The 20,870-nt window shown below is 38.6% G+C and overlaps 1 protein-coding gene across 2 annotated transcripts in view; it reads left to right on the top strand.

Moving 5' to 3' along the window:
• Positions 1-20,870, top strand: part of LOC135205348 (uncharacterized) — a 77,191-nt gene that overhangs the window by 38,281 nt on the left and 18,040 nt on the right. For both annotated transcript variants that reach the window (XM_064235810.1, XM_064235809.1), the window contains exons 26-40: positions 99-268; positions 815-1,026; positions 1,894-2,138; positions 5,346-5,490; positions 5,692-5,808; positions 7,040-7,139; positions 7,393-7,545; positions 8,045-8,317; positions 14,680-14,826; positions 15,447-15,632; positions 15,825-15,971; positions 18,690-18,949; positions 19,455-19,590; positions 19,896-20,153; positions 20,627-20,747. In XM_064235810.1, coding sequence (XP_064091880.1) covers positions 99-268; positions 815-1,026; positions 1,894-2,138; positions 5,346-5,490; positions 5,692-5,808; positions 7,040-7,139; positions 7,393-7,545; positions 8,045-8,317; positions 14,680-14,826; positions 15,447-15,632; positions 15,825-15,971; positions 18,690-18,949; positions 19,455-19,590; positions 19,896-20,153; positions 20,627-20,747 — 2,670 coding nt within the window. The remainder of the gene's footprint in view (positions 1-98; positions 269-814; positions 1,027-1,893; positions 2,139-5,345; positions 5,491-5,691; positions 5,809-7,039; positions 7,140-7,392; positions 7,546-8,044; positions 8,318-14,679; positions 14,827-15,446; positions 15,633-15,824; positions 15,972-18,689; positions 18,950-19,454; positions 19,591-19,895; positions 20,154-20,626; positions 20,748-20,870) is intronic.

Below are 20,870 nucleotides of genomic sequence, written 5' to 3'. Positions count from 1 at the left end.
AGAGAGCAGGAACTTTAAATGTAGTGTACTAAACTTATATAGTGTGTTTGCAAAATATGGCTTTCATTGCTAGCTGTTAAATTTGATGCCAATTTCAGTGACAAGCCTGGCAGCTGATGTGAACTGGGATATCGAGCATGTGCTACAACTGACTAATAAATCTGTCGAGAACCTAGTCGTTGCTCAGTTTGGTGATGAAAACCATAAGATCATGAGTAATTTCTATGACCAGAGTGAGGAATTCTTCAAGTACCACATGGAACTAGAGGTAACATTTTCCCAGATAATTGTATAAAACTTAAATTGCATAAAAGGCAATGAAAAGAAATATATTTTGCAAAAGAAATCGTAGATGCTAAATAGCAGAGGTCTTTGAATGTTCTATTACTTTTGTTTCATTAGATTGTTTGGTTTGTAGTTTAAAAAGTCTTCCACATACAAACAAGTTCCATTTCATAAGCTTCTTTGTACGGTGAATCCTAGGCATCCAGTAATGTAGTTAGCCTATGGCATATAGCACTCTGCAGTAATGAAGCTTTCTATGAAGGAGTTTGCCATTTGTACATAAAATAAGTTTATAATAAATACACTAAAGATATGTAATCTTTTCTTGAAAAAAGTGGCAGTAGTTGATATATTCCACATCTCATGCAGACATGACAGTTTGTATTTTTGAAAGTTTGTTAGCTGAAAGCTTGCATTCAAAGGGCTACCTGTAATTCATTTATGCGTAGTACTAGTAATTTCATTGGCTGGATGAAAATGCAGAAGTTGGAGAGTAAAGCAATTGTTCAAAGTTATGATTTCTTTGTAGATCAGACTACCTGCGTGGCATTTTAGTTACGTAGACACTCTTCAGCAACGGCCAAATGGGGATATGGTAGGGCAGAGTACTACTGTAATGCCTTCTGGAAGGATTTACAGCTCTTCTTCGAGGATTTACAAAAACACAACGCAGAAGAGAGCCATCTTTGAGATGTCATATGATGTGCTGATCCGAGACGGAATGAATGTTTGGAAGATTGTGTAAGTAGGCCTTTTTTGCATTACTCTAGTACTTGCTGTAGCGCTACTAGGATATGTTTTATGGTAATGATCATATTTCTTTTCTTTTGTAGGATTTAAACAATAAAATAAAGTTTTTTTTACCTGAAATACAAGCTCTTTAGCTTAAGATTTCCTTTTGAGATAATGGTCATCCAGTTTTTTGTGTGAATTGTGGTCCGACAAACAGAAGGATTTTTCAGTGTGACATGGTTCATTGTTCAGTGTGTGTAGTGTATAATGGTTTACATATCCTCATTATATTATACATACATATGTGTAAGAAAAGTTTCTATTCTCTTTGAAAATAAGAAAAGTTTTTGTGGCTTATCATTTTCAAATTATAGATAAGTGCTGGTTACTTTGTATATACGTACTACTAGCTTATATGTATACTTCAGTACGTATTATACTATAAACACAATGGTTAACTAAAAAATTCATAAAGTTTTAAACTTAAACCAAGGCATAAAAATCATAGAATTAAGCTCATTCCTCTCAAGTTTCATATAAACTTTTCAGATTCCTAGATTAGTCAGCTTGAGAATTTCACATTAGTAAACAACTTTTTTTGGGGTAATGTTTTAAAACTTCTTATTGAAGAAGTCATTTGTGTGGCTAATCTGCTCAATGAGAAAGTCACCCTCTCATATTTTGTTTTATGTATTCGTAAACCTTGTTCCATTTTTAACCTGATCCAACTAGCCCATAGAGATTTTCCCTTACATAAAGACCTTAGGTTTGTAGTTATGAAAAATACAAATTGATTACAAATTTGTCATTTCTTCACCAACAGCTGTTATATGCAATTGTCATTTGTAGAACTCCCATCGCTTTTTTCCCTTCCAGCTTGCAAGAATCATTTGACTGGTCTTCAGAACATCTGCGTCTCCAGTCCTCAGCGGAAGTTGGGAATATCACTGTGTTTGGACTGGAACTTGCTATGGATGGCATTATATCTGGTGATATTGTATTCCACCTCAAAAACTGGGTTAAGGATCTCTATGAAGGAGAAATAACACTCAATAACGAGGGGAGGAGCACAGACTTCAATTTAAATGTCGTTATTGTTCCTTTCAACAGAGAAATTAAAAGTTAGTACACAGAGTAAAGTGTGTCTTTAGTGGAGTTTTATACAGTGGAACCACAAGTTTAGGATTCTGTGTTAATATTTATCAATACGCAGTTGTAATTACAGGCGGCGGCCCGCGGTTAACGGCGCAATCACTCAACGGCGAATCTGGTTTTACGGCGGTCGTTCAAAATATTCATTAAAAAAATAAGGCATTTTAAAGGTATCTTTACGGCACAAATTTCAGTTAACAGCGCCGCTAGCGCCGTTGTCTAACGAGTTCATACATATGCAGAAATGCCGTTCAGACCATAAAGGTTATGCAAATTATATTAACAAATTTTATGGAGAGTTATTACGTAGGTATTAGGGTAAAATATATGCCTCTGACGCTGTTCTATGCCGAAAATATCGAGTTACATAAGTGCAAATTTAGCTATGGATGTGTCGATTCATAATTGTTCATGCTTTTGTTTAAAATGTGTGTGAAAATGTATTACGTGAAAGGCATTTTTATTTCTGTACAGAAATATGATACAAAGGCAGCTTTTGAAACTGCCCTTCACGATAGCAAATACGATGTTTTTTCATGTTCTTTCTTGTAAGCCGCCGCCTGCCGCTCTTCCGAAAATATCGATTTAAAAAAAGTGCAAATTAGCGATCGATGTGTCGATTTTATAAATGTTTATGCTTTTATGTTTAAAATGTGTATGAAAATGTATTACGAATAAGGTATTTTTATTTCTGTGCAGAAATATGATAAAAGGCAGCTTTTGAAACTCCCCTTCAAGTTATCGACTACGATGTGTTTTTCAAGTTCGTTCTTGTATGCCGCGGCGGCATACAAGAACGAACGGAAATGAAAAAAAAAAAAAAAAAAAAAACACATCGTAGTCGATAACTTGAAGGGTGGGGAGTTTCAAAAGCTGCCTTTTATCATATTTCTGCACAGAAATAAAAAATACCTATTCGTAATACACTTTCATACACATTTTAAACATAAAAGCATAAACATTTATGAAATCGACACATCGATCGCTAATTTGCACTTTTTTTTGCCGCCGTCTGCCGCTCTTCCAAAAATATCGAGTTTAGAGAGAGAGAGAGAGAGAGAGAGAGAGAGAGAGGGAAGGTGTGCAAATTTAGCGATCGATGTGTCGATTTTTTCAAATGTTTATGCTTTATGTTTAAAATGTGTATGGAAAATATATTGCGGAAAGGTATTTTCATTTCTGTACAGAAATAAGATACAAATTAAGGCAGCCTTTGTAACTACGCTCCACGTTGTCATGGGATGGTTTTTCATGTTCGTTCTTGTCCGCCAGTTCCGAAAAATGCATTGTGTTATTTTATTAATTATGCATCTTTTCCATAAATCCTTTAAAAAGTTATAAATTATTTCACTGTATCCAGAATATTATATGTATTATCATATTATTGTATTTTAAAATACTACGGCAAACTTAAGCCCGTATTCCGCGGAGCGGCCAATGTTGTGGTTTGAAATCAGATGATGAATACGAGTCTGTTTCAGCCATAACGCAATTCTGAGCGAATGCTCTTGCTCTAGTTAGCATAAACGATATCTAGATACTTGACTTATATGAGACAAAGTTATTTTTCCTTATACAGCGTGTTTTTAGGTGGAAATATTTATTGAATATGTCTCGTTGTGAATGTGAACTACTTTTTTTTTTCTTTCTCGTTAACAGATTACGTTGGCGGCATGCTTACTGCGTAAAAAAATTACGCGATTTCCGTTCGCAATACGTAATCCTTTATATCATCGTAATACGAACTTTACGTTATTTATCTTATATCGGCGTGAAACAACAGTAAAATGTTGTTCTTTCAAGCACAGTAGTTTTGATTAAAATTATTTTATCCCAATTTTATCTATGGTTGTGTGTGATGGCAGACGTTTACTGCAGTTTTATCCTTGTTGCCGATGTACGATAATAGTCATTAGCAGCTTGAACAGTTTTCTCAGCTCAGTCATAATTAGGTTTAAATTTAACGGTATATTTTCCAGATTGATCTTTAATCTATATTGATCTCTGATCTATAGCGAATTAAAGTTATTACATTAAGATATCTCAGTTCTATTCTATACATAACGCCCATTTATAACAAATACGGTAATGTTGTCACTATAGTACGATGATCGAAATACAAGCCAAACAGATGTTATCCAGTTTCGTTGTACTTAGAAAAAAAAAAGTCGTTTTCCCCCCCTCGTTCGGTTGTTCATGGTTTGTACACGTTCACGCAACGAGTATAACGTTAAAACCATACTTCACCATTCTCTTTTGCTGTTATTGAACTTATGTAACTAGAAGATGGATAAAGTTAGGCCATTGTAATTTGATCTCTCATAAAATCGAACTATCGTAAACTAATGATCGTAACCTGAAACACTACAGATACCTGTACACTGTATAAACTTTTATTATATCTTTACATACTCTAGACACCCACATTGTACTGTACAGTAAATATATAGTACTATACTGCATGAATATAATTTTACTTATTGCGCCGTTGTGGGATTACGGTGCCTCTGACTGGTCTAGAGTTTACGAAAGAAGTGTGCGGCGGCCGTAGGCTTTAAAATCGCTCAGCGTCGAAAATCGCTTGGCGTCGGTGGCCAGGAACGGAACCCTGCCGCTAACCGAGGGCCGCCTGTATTATTTTGATAGGTTAGTTTAATAGTTCCAGTGAATCACATCTGTAGACTCACAGAAGTTGGGTGGCTAGGTAAGAATAGAATGACAAATCTAGATGACAAGTAAAAGGATTAAAGTAGTACACTTGGGGAAAATACCTGTACCTGTTTTATCTCAACTGCATTTCATCTTTTTTGTATATTATTATTGATAAAATATTAATTGCTAAAGAAAGAAACAAGAATTATGAAAGATTAAATTTATTAAAGAACATATAGTAAATGAAGTATACTGTACATCATACAGAAGAGTTATTAAGCAGCAGAGTAAACCATGAATACATGTAGACTTTGCCTTAGGACCGGATAATTGGTTAGAACTTACAGCTTGATGAATCTTCAACTTTCCTCACGACATGTATTCACCACAACCTGTAAAATTTTGGTACCATACTAAACTAGGGGTTCCATCTACAGAAAAATGTTGTGTGGTGACTTGTAAATTAATTATTTCGCATTTTAATATCTAATAGTCATTTACATACCGTAATTCTTTTTTGCTAGGTAAGGTTGCCCTCGGTCATGATGGGTGCTCTATTGGCCTCCTGGATGGAGAGTTCTCTTGGGATGTGAGGAGAGATGTTGCTAGGACAGTAATGTTGTCGTCTGTGGTCCAGCTGCCCAAAGACGGCAAACCTCTGGAACTAAAGTAAGTCGTGGAAAAGTGTTCTTGATCTTGTAGTCTGAGATTTGTATAGAAGAGATTAAACTTGACTCTCATTAACTAACAATGTAAAGTTATCCGGTGGAAGTAAAGAATTTCATTTCATGATATATTTCCATTATTGCTGTCATGGAGATTGTATCACCAAAAGGATGATTATTCTTTATATATCTCATTTCATTTCAGAGGCTCCATGTCAGTTTTGTCATGGACCTGGCAGACAGAACTTACTGTTGTACTTGGCGATGAAGTAGGTGATAGTCATCATCTTACTTATACTCTGATTCTCCCAGATGAATCCAAGTAAGTGTTCTGAAGAAAATTTTCTGGAGTAACTTTGTTAGACTTAGGGGGTTGTCAAAGATGTTTAAATACTGACTTGCTTGACAACAAACACATTTCATCTATTATTCCAAATTACCCATTTCATTTACCATGAAATGTTTGTGGATCCATTGTTTACAGTCCTGTGCCTTTGTGCATAGTCCTACTGTTGAGATTCCTTCTGTAGGAGCTTCGGATGTCTACAATGACTCTGGTTGGTGCACTGAAATATCTTCAGACTACCAAACTATGAGGCTCCAGTCACTCAATCTCGTTGTTATCAAGGTATCCAAATGGAAGGAATATCCATCAATGCTAGAGAGAATTGAGAGAAAATCATAACAAACAAATTACTCCTTGTGTCAGCAGGAAAAAAAGGCGGGAAGACAATGAAAAAATTAAGAGTAGCAAAAAAAAGTGATAATGTCGTGGGAAACAAGTTTCAAGGCAAGGTGTCCTGGTGTTGAGACAGAAAAAATTGAGCCTGTTACCCTCTGGAGACTGTGGTATTTGTGCATGTGAACTATCTATCACATTTTTATGATGGACTGAAGTATCTGGGATAATTTTGTGATCAATAAGTTTGCTAAATTGTAGGTCATTGGTTTGTTGTGAAGCAAATATAAATTAGAGAATTGTGATTTCTGATCAAAGGGTACTGTGCTACTATCCATTCGCTAGGTTTGCGCATACAATATAGTGTATATTGATTTTTACGCAACATAGCTTCAAGGAAATTCAGGTTAATTTGAATTTTCAAAACATTTGTTTATTTTATTTGTTACAAGTTATGTTAAGGAATATGGCCTATTTTGTCTGATGGTATAGTATTTGACTATGTACCAAGCAAATTGAATTATATTTATATTTTACTTTACTAATATTGTTTGATAACAGTGGTTGGTATTCTGTAATCTTCAATCTGTAATAGAAAATTTAATTTCCACGATCAAAACAATACAGTATTTTGTTTTTTAATATTAGTACTTTTTTATTCTTTTGATGTTGTTTTACACCAATTGCTTGCAGTAATATGACTGAAAACCAGTAGAATATATATCAATCTTGAAAGCAGTTGACAATGCACTGAATTCTTCTTGTTCATTAACAGTTATGTCAAGTGTTAATTTGTACATACGTACAGTGTTTGGATATTTCAGTGCACATTGGTATATCATGCATTCTCCTTTCCTTTTATTTTGATATGCAGATTCCAACTTGGATCGGAACTTGTCTTCTCAGTAGGAGACAGGGATCTGGAACTGTCAACAACGTTTGAAGTCCAGATGCCAGACAAAAATGTTCATAATGTAAGTTTAGTACTACTTTGTGTCTTGTAACCAGCATGAATGTTGATAAAATAAACGACACATATTGAATTTTAAAAACTGGCAGGTCAAGCGAATTATTATTGCCATAATTATTCAGAAGGAGAACCCTGTTCATATGAACAAGCCCACAGGGGCTCATTGACTTGGATTTAAAGCTTCACAAATAAAAGCACAAAAGAACACTTCAGAGAAAAGGAATTTCAACTTAATGATTTATATTGATGCTTTACAGATGTCCTTGGTTGTTCAGGGTATTGTGATGAACAGTTATGAAAATCGTGGAGTTGTTACGTTCAGCGTGCAGTCTCCTATTACAGAAGAGGCAAATTTCCACATACACATCAAGACATCTAATAATGCTAAATTTAGGAAGATGGATGTGTCGGTAAGGTTTTAAAGTTTTTACTCATTCCATTTTTGCTGTAACAACAATGTACAACTTGGTTAATTTTGTTCCTGGTAGTCGATTTAAATGCCAGTTATGATTTTGCCACAAACGAGTTTGTAGTCATTCCTCAATTTAAATGTCTTTGCATTTATTTTTTATTTCATAGAAACTGAACATAAAATTGTAGAAATGCAGGATGTTTAGAGATGGGTAAATTTAATCGAACTTGGTTTTATTCATTTAGTAAATGAAAAGAATGATTTAACTTGGCCTTTTGGATACTTAATTTTGGGTTACTGATGAAAATTTAGATACTTTTGGAGAGACCTCGGGAATTGCCAAATAAATTTAGATATTTTCTTGGTGAAAGAGAAAAAGGTTTTCAGAGAACTACATGCAATCTAGAAATGGAGTGCATGCTGTATTTATGTTTTGTATTCATTAAATTGCAAGAATTTCATGAAAGATGATAAAAGCAGTTATGTTTGTCCTTCAGGTAAACACCCGCTCAAAGGCTAATTATTGGGAGCCATTGGAAATCAGCGCAAGTGGAGAATGGAATGGCACAACCGCTAACATGAAGGTGGACGGAAGCTGGGGCATCGAAATTGTGAACATCAACTCTGTGGGGTCGTATTGGATTGTGGAGGATGAGCACCACATATCCGGGTCTGCGGAAGTTGAAATTCCTTTGGGAAAATCTTGGAAACAACTCGGATCATCGTTAAATGGATCATTCAGTGTGGGGCACAATCCAGGAAGGCTTAAAGTAAGTGCTCTGCATTGTCATTTCCATGCAATTGAACCTATTGAAGGTTTAAGTTTCATTTGCAGCAGGCTGGAGAATCCTCAGAATTACTGGGAACAAATTTTAAGGGTAGAAATAAACTTTGGCAAAATGTAATGAAATGAGAGTTCTTGGGCGGACGGAGTCGTTTCAGTGTGAGGAATACTGCCATGGCCTCCAGTACATTGATATGTAGCTGGCGGAATGTTAACGACCAAGTTCCTTGAACTTTTTCGTACTGGGAGTATCCTCCCCACCCTGTTAGTGAGGCGTCTGTGTGGATCACTAATGATGGAGGGGGAAACTGTAGAGGAATTGCTTTTGACAAGGTTCTTTGTCTCCGTCCAGGGGCGTGGAGACGTTTTCCGTTAAGATTTGCTGGGAATAGAGGCTAGTTTGTCCCGTGATCTGCAATTCGCTCTTGAGCGCCATACTCTGTTTATATCTTTGAGTTTGGCTCTGAGCAGAACGTCTGTGACTGATGCAAACTGGAGTGAGCCCAGGATCCTCTCCTGGCACCTCCTGGATGTTTGTTGTCGTTTGAGAAATTGTTTTGTAGCTCTTGCAATTTCTTTCCTTTTCAACGACGGAATTGATAGAGTGTGCGATTGTAAGTCCCACTGAAGGCCTAACCACTGGAATCGAGATTCCGGTGTTAGTCTGGACTTGGTTTTGTTTATTTGAAAACCTAAATGTTCCAGGAATTTGATCACTCTGACCGTTGCTTCTTTGCATTCTTTGGGGTTCTTTGCCCAAATAAGCCAATCGTCCAGATAAGCCACTAACATTATTCCCTGTTTCCTTAGCTCTTGCACTACTGCTTCCGCCAATTTGGTGAAGATCCTGGGGGCTATGTTGAGCCCGAATGGCATTACCTTGAAGGAGTAGGATCTGTTGCCTAGTTTGAAGCCTAGGAATGGACGGAAGTGTCTGGCTATGGGAACATGATAGTAGGCATCTGTAAGATCTATAGAGGTTGTGACGGCCCCACGGGGAAGTAAGGTCCGTACCTGCGAAACGGTCAGCATCCTGAACTTGTCGCAATGAATGAATAAGTTCAGATGGGACAAGTCTAAGATGATTCTTCAGTTTACCGAGTCTTTCTTTGGCACGCTGAACAAGCGTCCTTGAAATTTTAAATTGTTGACTCTCGAGACTACTCCTTTGAGAAGGAGGTCTTCGGTATACTCTACCAATTCCGTTGTTGGTGCTTGATAGAATCTGTTGGTTGGAGGAGGGCCCTCTAGCCAACTCCAACCTAGTCCCTTTGTTACTATACTTTGAGCCCAAGGGCTGAACCCCCACCGCTGGCGGAAGAGGTACAGCCTCCCTCCTACCTTGGGATTCTCACTGCTGGTTTGCCGAGGGGCGGCCACCTCTTGCTCCCTGGAAACCTCTTCCCCTGTTAGCAGCCCTGCCGGATCTCTGAATCGAGAGGCACCTCTTGCTCTACTGCCTCTCGCAAACCTATTGAAAGCCTGAAAGTTCTGGCTTTCATAGTTGGAATTGTAGGCTGGCGAGACAGCAAAGGAAGTGGAGGGTTGAGATTGCTGGGACTGAGGGGTCAGAACAAGGTATTGTTGTTGACCCTTCGACGATGGTTGCCCTTGTGATGCTGGGACTGCCTGAACCAACGTTTGTTGAGAAGGCTGGAAGGGAGAGAACTTCCTTGGTTTCTTCTTGTTCCTTGGGTTAGGACCAGAAGATTCCTGCCTCCGCTTTGCTACCAGTCCCCACCTGACTTTGAGGCACTGGTTGACCTTAGAAGCCTCATGAAGGACTTATGCTACTACTGGTGCTGGAAAGAGGTCTGTTCCCCAAATTGAGGAAGCAATCAGTTTATTCGGTTCATGGCGGATAGTAGCTTCCGCCAGAACGTGCTTCCTACTTTTCTCCTGGCTATGAGGAAGTCGTAAAGGTCACACTGCATGGTGTGCAGCAGACCTTTAGCCAAAACTTTAAATAACGGCTCTTGTTGGTATACAAGAGCCGTCATCTCCGCCATAGTCATGGAGGAAAGGGATCTCGCGAGCCTAGTCCGGGCGTCGTACTCCATCTGGATGAGAGAGTCCGACAACCTGGGGAGTCTCTCACTAAAGAGAGAGGTGGCACAGTCCGCCTTTAGTTTTCCTACTGGAGAAAGTAGGAACTGCCCCTTCGTAAGTACGTCTCGGAGCCTGGGACTAAGAGAGAGGTGGGTTCCGTCTCTCGTAGTTGAGGCAGGGGCTCGTCTTTCAGGGCGGCCTGAAAGGTTGCTTCCACTACCTTAAGGTCAGTGGTAGCGGAGTCCCTTCCACCGGAGTAAAAATGGTGAAAGGACTCCTAAAGGCTGTGATGCGGTGTTTTCACACCCCCATTCTTCCAGACTTCTCATTAGAGTCTGCCTGATGGTCCTGTTCCTCGGAAATGGATCATCTGTTTCCTTGGGAACCATTGTCCTCTCTCATCATCGCTGCTTCCGTTAGTCGGACGTAGCCAATGAATGGTGGTTGAAGGTCTCTGGGGTGGAACTTGAAGTCCTCACGCCTTCGAGTTCCTATGCCTTCGATTGTCAACATTCCGTTGACAAACGGGGCATACGAAGCGATCCTCCAAGGGTTGGCCGCCTTGAATTCCGGCAGTTGGCTGGAATCTGGCATTGGAAGAGGAGAAGGTGGCACAGATAGAGGGGAACCTGCCGCAATCGAGGTTTGGATCCCGGCGATGGCATTTTCCTGAGCGGCCAGCCGTTCCGCCAGCGATTGGATCGACTGGCCGGAAGATGTAACAGAACTGGAGAGCTGGGAGAGCACCGAGCCGACCTTGTTGTCAACCAAGGCCCCTACGATCACTCCCACCTGCTCCAGAATGTTAGCCGAAAAGGATTCGGGATCAAAAAGAGGGACTTGAGCCCGATCCTTACGTGATCTATGTTTGGGGGACCTCGACGCAGAGGAAGAGGCCTCCCTTGACCTAACTGATCCGGGGTGGTGAGCCGGAGTTATAGTGTCTGTCAGGATGACCGATTTCTTGGGGAGAGACTTTTTAAGTTTCTCCTCGGTCATCTTAGCCTTGGGATCACTGAAGTAGCCTTAGGACGGACAGACCGCTGCTCTTCAGTGAAGCCCCGGAAAGAAGTGGAAGTAGAAGGATCAGTAGAAGGTGATGGAGAAAGGGAATTCAGGAAAGGGCCCTGAGAACCCACAGGAGCTGCCCCTACTACACCCTTACCTGTACCCATGGAGTCAATAGCCATGGGTTCAACGTCGAGGTTCATTGCCACAACGTCCTCTGGGAAATCCCCCTCCTGTAGGGAGATCATGACTTGAAGGTCGGCCAGCAAAGGGGCGGCCGCTATCGGGTCCACCACTGATCCTTTCTTGGCTCCTGGGAATATTAGGTCCGCCATATCCTGGGTAAGAATGTAGGGGCGGCCCTTAGAATTCCGGCCAAAACCCCCTACCCAAGCTTTGAGAGTCGACAAAGCTTTCTTCTTTTCTTCATCAGAACCCTGTAAAAAAGGGTCTAGAGTTAGGAGAGGATAGGGGAGGAATGTCTGTTGTGTTGAGATTATATGAATATGTGTCTCATATGTGAAAGGTATAATATAACAACAAGTATTCCAGGTGACGAATGAATGAAGAAAGTGCTAAGAAACTTACTACTAGTGAGGCATCTCCTACTAGCAAGTAGCAGGTTTGGCAAGCTTCATGATGCCAAACGATAAAATCCTCCACTTTCACTGCACATCCTGCATGAGAACGGCATACTATATGGCCGCACGGGTCTTGGAGGATGGCACTGCACCCAATCTCCTGGCACAACATCTGTAAGTCAAAGGATACATGAGTACCAATGACAACCTCCGGTGGAATAATATGCAAACTATCCGTGGGTGCCGGAGTAGGACCGACGGATAGAGATCTACGTATGAATATTACGTAGAAAAGTTACGAGGGGGGAAGAAAGTCTCTGCCTCCGCCTAAGCTCACTTGTCATATGACTAAAAATAGACTCCGGAGCGGCCCGGCGTTCTCCGTATGGCCCGGAGTTAATTAATATTGAGTGAGCAATGTCAAACTTCTAACGAAGCAAGGGATAGTACGAGAGGCGGAAATAAAAAACCCCCCGGAGTAACGCAAAAGATTCTAAACATTAAATAACACAAAATAAAACAAAATAAAAACCCCTTATATCAGTAAGTGCTCGTGTGAACTATCCTAAGTGGATAGGAAACCCAGTGGTTCCCTCCCCCCCTCTCTATGTTCGGTAGCGGCGGATAGACACCTGCCGGACTGAACTGAGGGGGAAAGAGTAGGGAAGAATGTGGGGTAGGGGAGCCCTCCCCCTGAGCGGCCAGTTAAGGACGGAGAAGAAGGGGGGAGGAGGTCCCGAGCCCCCGAGGCACGTGACGAGTGAGAGTACCAGTAGGGGAGGGGAGATCCCCACCAGTCCCGTGAGTCACCCCCTCTCATGCAGACTCGGACGCTAGCTGTGAGAAACGAGTCATCACCCATCGACGTGGATGGCAATGTATGGAGGGGGGGAATGGGGGGACGTGGGAGGGGGACCCCGTAACCGGGTGGCTCACCGTGATATAAACCGGTGGTCTTCCCAGCCAGGTGAAAGATACGAGGTGGGGAAGAACCGTCGGAACAACATCAATATCACTGATATAAATAGGATTATTTATAATAATCAATCAAATAAAATTAAAGCGATATCTTAAAGCTAGACTAACACGGGGAACACGAAGCTAAGCAAACAGAAAATTAGGTTAATCGCCGATCCGAAGAAAGGGGTATGTTAGCCTAATTTAACCTCTAGTTCAAGAAAACGGGGGCAGGCTAATCACCAATCGACAATTGGGGTATGAAAGCCTAACTTAACGGTAAAATAAATTATAACAGGGAAGCTAATCGCCATACCGAAGCATGGTGTATGTTAGCCAACCTAGTACCTATAATATTATTAAAGGTAATCAGGAACTAGAGAAGGAAAGAGAGAACATCAGAATAATTAAGATGATATGACTCTCATTCGTGACTGATAAAACTCCTAACAATGTAAGGCGTAGCTAGACTAAGGTCCGAAATGTGCGGTCGGAGCGTGCCCCGTGGAGGCCTAACTAAAAAACTAACTGCATAAAGATATAGAGACTATGTATAAGTAACCATATCTAAAGTACTGAGAAAAAGGGAAATCTCTAACGGTATGGAAGACCGAAAGAGATAACCCATACCGCCATGCGGTCGAGGGGCATACCGGCCGATAAGGCTCCGAATATGTATAAAACACGAAGATCATCATAAAATGAGATCAGTAACCCCAAACAGTACTTAACTTAGAAGCAGAAGTTGAAGACATCTTGAAAATAAATCCAAATAAATCCAAATAGAGCGAAACACAGCACCGAAAAAATTTTAACGTTTGGTGTAACGCGCGCTATCGAAAGGAATGTCGTCTCAGGCGTCGGAGGCGCTCACGGTAGTAGTAGACCGGGAGCTGTAGCACGGCTCCTCCGTAGTTCGGGGTTTTGTCGAAGGAAGAAGCTAAATGGCAAGGGACCTCTGGTAGTGATTCCACTCGCTCCTTACTATACCGACACTTCTATAAGAAGTGAGCGAGCCATTTATCTTGGCATTATATTGTTTCTTTTTTCTCTAGGATGAATAGCAATATTTATTCTTCAGAAATAGTATCAAAGGAACCATTTCACAGGCCGACACAGGTCAAGCCCAGAAATGCTTCTGCGTAACTTTTTTTTTCTAGAGCTTATTCCTAAAACTATCGTTTTTTATTGTTGTTGATTCTGGCTTACCACTAGGGAAACTATTATAAAAATATCTGTTGTATAGAGATTTTAGTCTCAAAATGTGCCCTGAAGTGAGGATATTGCTGACTTTGTATAGCACACTGTAGACAGTATCGAATGTCTTTACAATGTAACATTCTTAGGTTCCAGCTTCATTGCTTTCTTTTTTTTTCATTAATTCCCTTTGGTCTCTTCCTCCTTAGCTATCCAGTTTCTGTAACTTTACATTGCTCCAATGTTCACATTATTTTGCTAAACTGATAATGATTACTTTTAAATGGTGGAGACATAAAATATGTAGTATATTTGGTTTTATGAAATATCCCCATAATTGAAGTAAGGCAATCATACTATACTACTTGTACAGTACATAATTACAATTGATCTGAGAGGCATTGTATATTATTATAATCTCATACTTGTTCTGCATCTTTGTCCACTCTGTAATTTTTTTTATGTTTGTATTTGTTTAATGGATGAAAAAGTAGGGTACACAACTTTGATGCTTATAATTTTATTGGCGTTCTTTTCATTTGCAACTGTATTTCAGGTGACTCATTCAATAGATGTTGAAAAAGACCATGAAGAAATATTCAAGACTGCTGGAGAAGTTTTGGTTCATGTACCGAAGGTAAAGGGTCAGCTTGTTATATCCCACGCAGGAGATGTGGCCAAATATCACACATATAACTTAGAGGTGAGTTTTGTTAATAAATTAAAGAAATTTACCTTCTGTACTGATGTATCACCAAAAGTTTAATTATTTGAAATAAGTAGCATTGTTTCATGTAACATATGTATGCAGTATAATATTTAATGTTATTTTTGTAGTTAATTACAAAACAGCCATTTTAGAAGTAGCCCATGTGCATACACTTACTGTTCAAAATGCAGGAAGCCCCTGTAGGGTGGTAATGCTGTTAGTACATCTCACGTGGTGCAGTTAGGCATTACTAAAGGTGTTTGCAGTGTTCCTTCAACCCCTAGCTACACCCACTGCTTTGGCTTTCACTTTACCTCCATTCCTGCTTCCTTTCTTCTGCTTTGCTGTCCAACCACTACAACTCTCTTTTCACTGTCCTAAGCTCTGAATGGTTGAAAGTGCCCCAGTGCTAAACTTTATTGCAAAATTTTCATGAATCAATTAATCATAATGGTGGAGAGAATGTGTTATTTAACACTAAATGCTCTCAACATTATGCAGATCCTTCATGTTATGAGCTCTAATTTTTATCGGTGAAATTCATTATTTGAGAATGTTAATTATGAATTTTGTTTTAACCCAAAAAAATTTAGCAATTCTCCCCCTCCATTTAGGGTAGTTTTACAGGGAATGAACTGGAAATCGGCGTAGAGGGACTTGTTGAAGAAGTACCTTTAGAAATTTCCATCCATTATGTTGACGGCCAGGAAGTCACCGTCAAGGCTTTTTATAGAGACGAGACGTATTTTAGCACGACAGTGAAGACGGAACTGAAGGATGTGAGCATAGGAATCCGGAAGGTAAATAAATATACTATGTGGAAATTATATTTACTTATTGAATTATTGGTTTATAGTTAACGACACTGCATTCGTGAGACCTTTCTTGTTGACTTTTTAGGTGAAATAGAATTTCATATTTATTTTTCGTGTATATTTTTAGAATAAGGAGGCTTTTTAGTTGATCACAAACACTTTTGTGTGTTTTTCAAGGGAACGGGCACTTCGTATACACTGACAACAAATGGTCTCTTGGTCTATCGAGGACATCAGTCAAGGCTGCATCACGAGTTGTTTATCTCTCCTTCTCGAGGGTCCTCAGTTTTAAGTCTTTCACCAGTCCAAGGATATGAATTTAAGGTACTTTATATATATATATTATATTATTATAATATTATATATATCTTATAATATATATATATATATCTATATATATATCTATATATATATATATATATATAATATATATATATATATATATAATAATATATATATATATGCTATACTTTTCTTGCATTATGATAGTAAATTTGTTGTAATTCTAGAACTTTCTACAGAAATGCAAATGCTCATTTTACTAAGTGTCATTCTATGTATACCTAGTATGTACCATTCTTCGTGAAGAAATGGTTAATGAGGTGATTATATATATGAGACCACCTCGACTTAACAGACTTCTGTAGTACTTATCAGCGACGTCATTATGATTATTTACGTATAGCTATGCTGCCTTTTAGATGTGATAAATTTTTAGGTAAATCTCTTTAATTAAATGTTTAGGTTAGGAACTGTTGACTTGCTTTTAGCTGTAATAATGTATACGTATAGAAAATATTGTGTAGTATGTAGGCTGTAATATACAGGTATTTCTGCAGTTAGGATATTTCATCTTATGATAATGCATGTTTGCAATAGGGTTATCAGTTACGATAATTTCAAAGTTGCAGTGTGGTACTGATACAACAATATTTTGAAAATAGTAGTATTTTTTAATATTCCGCGTGATAGGCGCTGGCATCAGCGTACTGTCAGGCAGCAAACAGTGTATGATACGTCGGCCTGAGAAATGTGTCTGGGTAGACTCAAGCCATTCATGATTTATCACTCCACAAATCCAAGGGCATTAGCAAGAATCAGCAAGCATACATTTCCTGTACATTACCACCATAATAAGAAAGCATGGATGACTACACTTATGTTTGAAGACTGGTTTGTGAATTGCTTTGTTTCAGAAGTTAAAGATTATTGTAGGGAAAACAACATCCCCATCAATATTCATACAACCCATGGATCAAGGAACTTTGGCTACTTTCAAGGCATATTACCTTCAGAACACATTTGCTTAGGCTGTTCAGGCTTCAGACAATGCGGACAAAGAGTTTAGAACATTCTGGAAGAAATTCAATGTCAATGTTATAAATGCCATTATGTCCATCGGAAAGGCTTGGAAAGTGTTAAAGAAAGAGTGAATGAATGAAATTCGGAAAAATCTGTTAAGATTGTACGTGAACTCATTTATAGGCTTCAGTAAGCATGAAGAAGTTGTGGAAATTAATAAATAGATCTCGACACTTGGGCTAAGTTTAGATTTAGAAATTGAAAAGAGGAAGATATCCAAGCACTCATAAATGTGCAAGATGTAGAGTTAACAGCAGAGGATTTAATTGCACTTGCACAAGAGAGAAAAAGAGCAGAAGAGGAAGGAAAAATTGAAGAAGAGCCCGAGCAAGAGTTTGCCTCAGTTGAACATTCAAAAACTTTTCAATTAAATAGATGTGAACATGTAACAATTTGCTAAAGTTGAGAGAGCACTTCAAGACTCTATTGCATTTTATTGAGTCATGTATGAAGAACGGATAAAAGCGCACTGTGCAAGCTACAATGGATTACTTCCTTAAGAAAATGACTCCAGTGGCAATGCCTTCCACCACGTCTTCCCCCACATTTGAGCCTAAACCCTCTATGTCTCACGATGGCTCTTTCCTTGAAATCCTACGGTCCTACTCTAATAACACTTGAACTAACAGCGGAAGAAATACTATCTAAAGAGGAGTGAGTTGATGATCCTGCTGCTTTATCATCCTCCCCCTCTTCTGATTTTTAGTTATATGTAGTCATCAGCAGCCTGAAACTGTTCAAGTACATCAATGACTGTCCGAATCTTGGCGAGTACCCCTGCACAGTACGTCTGATTCATGTTTGTGTTATTCTAGTTCTCTGCTTGTACTGAATTATTATAAATCAATCTGTATTGAACCTCCAGACTTAGCTGATATTAATAATTATACCATTTGTATGGAGTACGTATAGTGTAAGTTATGCAACTGTATATTATGTATAGATTGTACGTACTGTATACCCTAGTGTAGGCTAGGCTAATTTCAAGTTATACGTTTTTTCAAGAAACAATGGGGTTATTAAGTAACTCCATTGTAACTGGAGAAATTGAGGTGCTTGTATTTTGAATAGGGTTGAGTGACCATACATTATGTATGAAAACCCTTGCTGATCGTCATTAGTCAACACCCTTTACGTACGAAACTCTTCGCTGATCCTTCATTGTTACAGCCGAGACTGAACTTGTGATACAGCCTAACAAACAGTCATTCAACTATACCCTGTGTTTTAGATGTAGGAAGGAAGGCTTTAGTTTTTATTGTAATACCTCCATTAGCTTTATAAAGCTATACATAATACCATTATTCTGCACTGAATAGTTTCCTCTAACCTTGTCATGTTGCTTTGAGATGCTGAAATTGAGAGCTAACTTCATTACTGGTTTCATGGCTTGTTATGGTTTGTTGGTGGCTGCAAAGAGGTTTATACTACATTGGAGTTTACAAAATGAATGGCAATTATAAATTTTTTTATTAATTTTGTTTGTTATGCTACTGCAGAAGGAGTGATTTTGAAGAGCACACAGTATTTTCATTCAATATGCAAAATTTGATATAGTTTCTGTTGCTTATATATTTTGTATTGGTCTTTGAAAGCTTTTGAATAGAATGTAATCATTTTTGTTTGTCTCTTGAGGCACTGTGTATTACTGAAATGATTAGAACTTGCTCTCTTTCACAGTTGACAACGAGTCGGACAAAGTATAACAATCACCACTGGGGAACTGTCATTAGCTTAGATTGGGGGGAAAGAACGTTTAGGTATCAAGATGATGTGTACTTCCCCAGCTTGTCAGAATTCATAATCAAGATAGAAGTTGATGCCCCGGATTTCAACATCACGAAGGTTACTGCAGAATTAGAAGCGGTTCCTGATTCAGGTGGAGAACAAGCAGTCCAATTTAGATATCTCGTGCAGAATGATACTCTTCATAGTGCAAGGTATTTATACCGTGCTAAGGCATCTGACTGTTGTTGAAAGTGTGTGTGTGTGTGTGTGTGTGTGTGTGTGTGTGTGTGTGTGTGTGTGTGTGTTTAATCTCTCATTCAGAAGTTTACTTAATGAAGGATCAGTCTTGCTTGTATTTTACACAGCATGCATAAGTTTTGTTTAGTTCAACCCATGGTTATCTTAGAGTTTCTGGGTTATCTTGAAAAGCTATACATGTTCTTTAAAGTTTTGATGCAAGGCCAGATTTAAGCGTAGTATTAAAATGTAATGGTCAGCTGGTAGGATACCCAGCACACGCATCATGAATTGAAAATTAATGTATTATTAGACCCTACTGAAGCTTGAAGGCTGCTTTTATTGCAGTCATTAATTTCCATGTAACTTTTTAGATTTCTTTCCAATAACTTAATGGTAAATTTAAGGGTTTGTACAATGTTGCTGTCAAAGAGAATTTGTATTAAGAAATTTGAATAACTGAAAAATTTGTCTATTTAGGCTGATGTATTACACTCATGGAACAGAAGAGGAGATGATTTGGCGAGCTGGCGCTCAAGATGTTGTGTTGAGTGCAAAGGAATACAGTGATCTCCTCATCTCTCATGCAATTACATTACCAGTTGGGGGAATGGAGGTATGTTTGATAATTAGAAAATGTTTTTCCAAGCGTAGAATTGCCATTGCTAAGAGTTTTTCACTGAGGTCCCTGTTTCAAAATTCAATCATTTTCATCCTTTTATATATGTTTTGCATATTGTTTGCATTAACTTAATATTATCCTTTTGATCACTTAATTTCATATATCAGAAACTAAGAGCATTATACATTGTTTCCAATTGAAGTTAATTTAATTTTTGAATAAATTGTTAAGCATATATCTGCAGTTTCCTTTAATTGCATATCAGAATAATACTGACCTATTTTTCTTTAAATTTGCAGATCAACAGTAACATGACAGTTGGGGTCATACCAATAATCGGGGTAGGAGTTACAGTCACAGCTCACACCAGAGCGCTCCTCCTCTCTGTCTGCACGACGAGCGAAAAGTGCGTTCGTCTTCGAGCTCATGCGCATGCTCAGAACACCCCATCGACCAGAATGTACGCAGTTTCTGCTCATGCCCTTAATTCACTGTTCTGGAAAGATGAGGAAGAATCCTTAGTCCAGAACTCTCTGACATTCAGTGCCCAGGAAACTGTGAGTATTTTTGGGCTTTTCTTGTTTGCTAATGCTCCAGGGAGATTTTGTAAGTTTTTTTATTATGTAGAGTAGTTGGTCTTTTTGGGTTTTATTTTTGGGGGAGTTGTGCTTCTGTCAAGGATTCATTTGTTGGTTTTGTTTGGTTTAATTAGTTTATATTGTGTGACTAAGAATTTTAAATCTGGATTTTCTATCTACCGTGGCGAGCTTTTCAAGAGGAACCCCCAAAGGAAGTGATCATATTGTTTGTTCTTTGCTTACCTGATCAGATTTGATTACTCTGATGATTTTAATTTTCTTATGTTGATTGTCTAACGAAATTTCAGGATCCAAATGTTTTGCCCCATGGAACATGATTTATGCAGTTGACCAAAAAAATGTTTTGTTGCCAAAAAAGTGCCAATAATTATTTTAGGAAAATTATATTAACTGTACATCCATTGAAATGGTTTCAATTTTTTTCTTTCCAGTCTGAAAAAGTTGTTGTTGCTGGTGGTATACGACAGGTAGAGTGTGGCCATGTCACTTGTGATGATTTTATCATTCGAGGAATTCTCCATGCCACTCTTCAAATTACAGATGATGATCTAGGTAAGTTTCTTCCAGGTTTTTTGTCAGTATCAGTTACTGAATATTTTAGAATTCCTGGGTGCCAGTATAGCAAATATTTTAGTTTTGTAAACACTAGACTTGTAACCCCAAACATCATCCTTA

Source organism: Macrobrachium nipponense, chromosome 49, assembly GCF_015104395.2.
Source record: "Macrobrachium nipponense isolate FS-2020 chromosome 49, ASM1510439v2, whole genome shotgun sequence".
Taxonomy (NCBI): Eukaryota; Metazoa; Arthropoda; class Malacostraca; order Decapoda; family Palaemonidae; genus Macrobrachium; species Macrobrachium nipponense.
This window is presented reverse-complemented; position numbering and strand designations above follow the sequence as displayed.